This window comes from Watersipora subatra, chromosome 1 (genome assembly GCF_963576615.1).
Source record: "Watersipora subatra chromosome 1, tzWatSuba1.1, whole genome shotgun sequence".
NCBI classification, from domain to species: Eukaryota; Metazoa; Bryozoa; class Gymnolaemata; order Cheilostomatida; family Watersiporidae; genus Watersipora; species Watersipora subatra.
The window spans coordinates 50,997,809-51,004,115 of record NC_088708.1 but is presented as its reverse complement, the minus strand read 5'-3'; the positions used below and the strand labels follow the sequence as shown (position 1 = coordinate 51,004,115).

At 32.8% G+C, this 6,307-nt stretch overlaps 1 protein-coding gene across 1 annotated transcript; it reads right to left on the bottom strand.

Annotated features, from left to right (window-relative positions):
- Window positions 1-486: 486 nt before the first annotated feature.
- LOC137404775 (HAUS augmin-like complex subunit 1) lies at window positions 487-1,693 on the bottom strand. The gene has a single exon (XM_068091009.1). It carries the CDS (start codon window positions 1,554-1,556, stop codon window positions 729-731), a length of 828 nt encoding a protein of 275 aa, XP_067947110.1. The 5' UTR covers window positions 1,557-1,693; the 3' UTR covers window positions 487-728.
- Between the last annotated feature and the right edge of the window lie 4,614 nt (window positions 1,694-6,307).

Sequence of the window (6,307 nt, the reverse complement as noted above, 5' to 3'; positions counted from 1 at the left end):
CAAGTTTCATGTCTCCGTCTGGTCTCCAAGAACCAGCCTAATACCATTAGATGATAGATGATACCCACCTGCTGGGTATCTGATTGTAAATCAAGAAAATCTCGGGCATCGCCGGGCTCACTGTTAGTCAATATATACTAGCCAGCGGTTTGTATTGAAGGAATAACTGTTAACAAATTCAGATATTACATTTACCAATAACATTTTTTAGTTATTCTAACAGGATACGGAGTTCATAAAGCTTATTGCTATCTCGGGTAGATAATAAGATTCCATTATTTGAAACTCTTGCCCCAAACATGATTAATACGCGTGTTTGAGAGCCTTAACTCCATGATTGTTTATTATTTAGTTGACAACCCCTAGTTCCAATGCTTAAACACTGCAAAATAAAAATTAAAAAAACTTGACAGTTTATATGAAGCAACGAAATACCCTGTCCATATTTTTGTGTGTTATTGTCGATGCTGATGATGCCAAACTATAATGGCTCTATAATAATATATTAGGACACATCAATGTAAGCTCTAGATGTGTGCAACATTAACTATTAGTAATGCATGTACAATATGCATCTTTTGAAAGCAACTCCTGAGCATATATTATATAGGCACTACTAGTAAGAATAAATGCGAGTGAGCCATTAGCACAAATAGAAAATGTAATACAATTATAGAAAAGAATGACATACTACAATGAATGCTATAACCGCGACAAAGGCCTGCCATCTACAGATGACACAAGTCTATTTGCCCCACTAACTCATTTTCAAGGTCACGGAGTTCTCCTCTGGCAACTTCTAGTTTTACCTTGGCTAGCTCGCGGTCTGGCGGAAGTGCTGCAAACTTGCTGAGCTCGTCTTCCGTTTCCAAAAGCTTTGTTTTCAGTTGCTGAAGCTCAGCATAGTCAGTGACCAGTTGGCCATGAGTAAGGTCACGGGAAGCGCCTGCTTTTGACAGCTTCAAGTCATGTTCTTTTTGCTCAGCTTTATATTTGGCAGCTTTATTACGCAAAAACTTCGTTTCTTTTGTTTTACCCTTTCCCGACTTTGATGCATCCGCTTCTTTCTGGAGTGTATTCAACACAGACTCGAGTTGACTTGTCAGCTCTAGCGCGGAAGACAATTCTTTGGTACATTGTTGGATAAAACTATCCATGGACGAAATATCTGCAGTTGTCTGCTCTTTGTCCATAATAAGGTTCATGATCGACAGTACATAGCTATTTTCATCAATAGTGGATAACGACAGAAGATCAGCTGTCGTGCTGAGAACATTCGTTTCAGCGCTGACTACGTCTACGCATTCCTTTAAACCTAATTTACTTAGAATTTTGGTAATAAATTTAACATCTTTAGAGTAGTCCTCCACAGCTACTTCAGAAAACTTTTTATACACTTCTGTATCTTTGGTGCGTAAAATGTCTTGTGCCATCATAGCATGCAGATGCTGGATAAAGGCATCGCTTTTATAGTAAACTGGCACTGGCTCATCAGCGAATATACCTTGCAGCCATTCATGCACGACGAAATGATTGTTCATTGTAATGCCCGACATTATAATACAATACTTTTAACAGCACACGATTGTCAAATTATTCAGGAATGAATTAGTCTTGCTTCGTAATTGGGAAAGACAGTCTGTCCATAAGATCATCAATCTTGGAGCGTAGAACGGGAATTATCTGTGAGTCAAGGAACAAATGAGAATCGTCTAGATCTGCGAGAACAAATTTGGATCCCAATGTTGTCGTTTCGTCTAAATGTAGCAGAAATTGTTTCATTGCCGGATCACTAAAATGAATGCAGTAAAATGCTTATTCCACAGAGAAATACCCCAAGATCACTCAGCTAGATAAAATTTTTACCATCAAATTTTTGCAGGAAATCAAATCTCATATGTTATTGCATTTTAATACATTTTACATGATCACAGTATAATTAACACTTTTTTCAAATTAATGGCTGCAGTGAGTACACTTGGATGCTGTTAGCACCTAAAAATTTTCTTGAATTTTTTTGATCATTTTTGACTTTGTTAAATAGAACTAGCTGCAGCGACAGATCAGAGCACCAGCATTGATCACATATATTCAGAAATGTTTACAAATTACAAAAATGGCTTTTAACATATTTGAAACTGTACTTCTGTATTGACATTGAAGCCCCAACAGATTGTATAGAAATGAACTAATAGTAATCATCGTACCAAATTTCAAGAAAAAAATACCAACCAATCAATTATCAAAGCTCTCATAAAATTATCAAACTTGTGCAGACCTCACCATAGATTGTTATAATACTTTTTATAAAGTCTCAAATGTTAGTTTCAAAGATGAATTTGCACAAAATTTTAGAAGATTTCATCAGAAAGTATCGATATTTTTCTTTCATCTGCGATTGAGTTTTGATGGACGAAACTTGATCGCAGATAAAATGCTCATGCACATTATGACGTCTATAGTTGCAAAGAGACCGACAGAGTAAAGACGCATAACTCTTGCAACTTGAAAGCAATAGGCTGATATCAACTATAGCAATGATAGCAACTAATGATGTCATTTTGCATGTATTTTTCTTCTGAGAGTTTAATCCGCGATAAGATTTTGTTAATTTTTATATTGAAACATCCTGACAGTTAGATACCTCAATCATCAAAAACATTTGTATATGATATAAGAATACCGATACTTTCTGATAAAATCTACTAAAACTGTGTGTAAGTTCATCTGTAACACTCTGAAGCCTTCTATATAACCTTGTATATAACCTTGTATATAACCTTGTATATAACCTTGTATATAACCTTGTATATAACCTTGTATATAACCTTGTATATAACCTTGTATATAACCTTGTATATAACCTTGTATATAACCTTGTATATAACCTTGTATATAACCTTGTATATAACCTTGTATATAACCTTGTATATAACCTTGTATATAACCTTGTATATAACCTTGTATATAACCTTGTATATAACCTTGTATATAACCTTGTATATAACCTTGTATATAACCTTGTATATAACCTTGTATATAACCTTGTATATAACCTTGTATATAACCTTGTATATAACCTTGTATATAACCTTGTATATAACCTTGTATATAACCTTGTATATAACCTTGTATATAACCTTGTATATAACCTTGTATATAACCTTGTATATAACCTTGTATATAACCTTGTATATAACCTTGTATATAACCTTGTATATAACCTTGTATATAACCTTGTATATAACCTTGTATATAACCTTGTATATAACCTTGTATATAACCTTGTATATAACCTTGTATATAACCTTGTATATAACCTTGTATATAACCTTGTATATAACCTTGTATATAACCTTGTATATAACCTTGTATATAACCTTGTATATAACCTTGTATATAACCTTGTATATAACCTTGTATATAACCTTGTATATAACCTTGTATATAACCTTGTATATAACCTTGTATATACAAGCAGGACCCCTGATCCTAAACTATATTAACAACTTTTCATCAACTGTGAAAGCACTTAAGAGAGCACAACTCCTTTAGAACTCAATATCATATTGAAGCTTGCAGCACACAACAAAAAAAACAGAAACCAAATAAAGTAAAGGAATTTATTTACACTTCTCCAAAGAAGTGATGTGTTAGAGGGAACTAAAGAAACAATGGTTGCAGTCCGAGTCTGACAGAGTGTGTATATTTTTATAAACAGGAAAACAAATAACTTTAGAGTAAATCTCATGTTGCTGAGGAGAAGAAGCTTTCTAACTTTGTATATTTTTTATCCTTCATTACTAAGAACTTCAATTGGTGTGTCATTAGAAACTGATGTTCTGTCAAAAGCTATTTTTCATTTCTCGGTCGGTGAGAAGTGCCTCGGTATTTCAGCGATATCTCAAGTAATAATAAGTCAATTGACTTGAAAACTCGGAATTATACATAGAACCTATTACCCATGAAGCGACCAAATTTTCGTAATTCTATGTAAAAGAGAAACTCAGAAAAACAAAATTACGCAGCCAGGTTGACTTGGGCGCAGGATCAGGTGGGAAAACAACTCCCTGAAATTTCTCGAGGCTCCAAGGTGTTACTTAGAACAATACGAGAGAATACAAAATTCTACAAGTAAAATTTATAAATGATTTAATGATAATGGCTATACGCAATTGAACCCAAGTTGTTTGCCACTTTTTCGAAAACCTTTTTATCAACTTAATTTCATAATTCAATTTCAATATTTCAATTTCATTTCTCCTGTATAATATGCTAAATGGTAGGCCAAAAATGCCTACGCAAAAATGATAAAATTGCTAAATCATGAGATGACGGATAACTAAAACGAAACAGAAAATGCATACACTGTAAGATTTTTATCAAGCATTACTTAGTATTGTGAAACCATACATTAAAACAAGATATAAAATGTAAATGACTAACGAACCATTTGACGAGCACGCCTTTCATAACATTGACCATTGTAACTTGTGATACTTTCCCACATGAGTGACTCCGTATACAACGAGCTTACTAGTTCTGCAACAACAGCATCATTAAGTTATAACCGTCAAGTACAGATCTCGGAAACTTTAGTGCCAATGGTATATATATGTGCCATCAGCCACAAGAATAAAAAATAATGTATTAAACCTAAGTTCAACAGCCCACATACCACACGACTTCGACATTCCCAAAGTGAAAGTCAGACATTCAAATTGTTTTAAGATTTTTATTTGTTTCTGGAGATATTTGTAACCTAAAAACCTGAAGAGCAATAACCTAAGGTATGCAACAAGCTATTTATTAATTGTGAATTTGATATGATAAAAATTGCACAATTCGGGAACAATTGTTTAATGACATAACTCAAGTTTGAGTCAAACAGGTCATCAAAGCAATACACAAGCAGTTTAAAACACTGGAATGTTCAAGAAAGTTGACAATATATATAATTATATATAAATATATATAAATATTATATATAAGTATATTTATACATATATTTATAAAAATATTTATATATATGAATTATATATAAATATAATACATATTAATTATATATAAATAGCTTAATGAATGAACTAGGGTAGTTTTCTCTCGTAGCATTATCGATGAAGCTTTAATAATGATCTTACAAACAGAAGCTTTTACGGTCGGAATGGGTAGAACATTTCTACAGCTGAGTATATCAACATGGTCAAACAAATTGTCTGAATAATGGTCTGTTTCCCCCTGAATGACCTTGAATTGACTGAAACTTTAGTTAAATACTTGTGAAATTTGATTTATGATTCACTCTTGTGACAATTAATACATTTTTGAGAAAAGTATTGATGTTTCTTTATTGCTGATCTTTTTAAAAAGCCTGGCAAAACTACATTTCATCTCATGATAAAACCCATGTCTGGATTACCACCAACCGGAAGTGGTGCCCTCTACAAACATACCAAAGTAAAAAACACAAACATCTAAGGCAGTCTTAATATTTTTATAGAAAAATGAACAAAAAATTATTAATCCAAACAATGTCCCCTGAAACTGCTAAATTTTTCAGCCCTGTGTAACAGGAGAACAAGCAAATACAGAAAGCAAATGGCTCAAAAATTTTAGAAAACCATAAAACCTTATTATATTATGTTAGAACTTGTCTCGTTCCCACTAATGAGATAATGAAATCTCTAAAATTAGCTCAAGATGTAAGCTAATGTTGAAAAAAAGTTCACAGAAAACTACAAGAACATCAATACGACTAAAACGAATGCCTCCTCATTTTAAGCTGAATTATAAGTTGATGGGCTCTTGATACAAACTCCCACTATGATAGAAAATTTATAAATCCGAAACATACATCTCTACCATTTATCGTGACAACTTTGAACTAATTATGAAGCGAGTCAGCTTTGGAGTCCATGGCCCTTATCAATGTTTACTTCAGCATGTGTATTGTCAGGGTGATTTTAAATAACAACATTAAACTTGATGCCAAACATAATTTTAGATTGTTACTTCACAATTTTGCAGTTTTCCTTATGGTTTAGTAAAATGCAAGATGCGTGATTAATTTCGTGACGCTGCGTGATGGCTAAAATCATGAAAAATCGTCATAAAATTGCTCCCAATGGCTTACCAGATGCATTTTAAGTAATATCTCAACAAACCAGTGATTTTCTTTTCAAGTTTAAATTATTTTCAAGCTAATACAGGTCGAAGTTTATTTTCAAGAACGTGTAAATATGACTCCTGACAATTTTAGCTAGTTTTAATAATTTTGAACCAATTTTGACCCTCACGCATTTTTTTT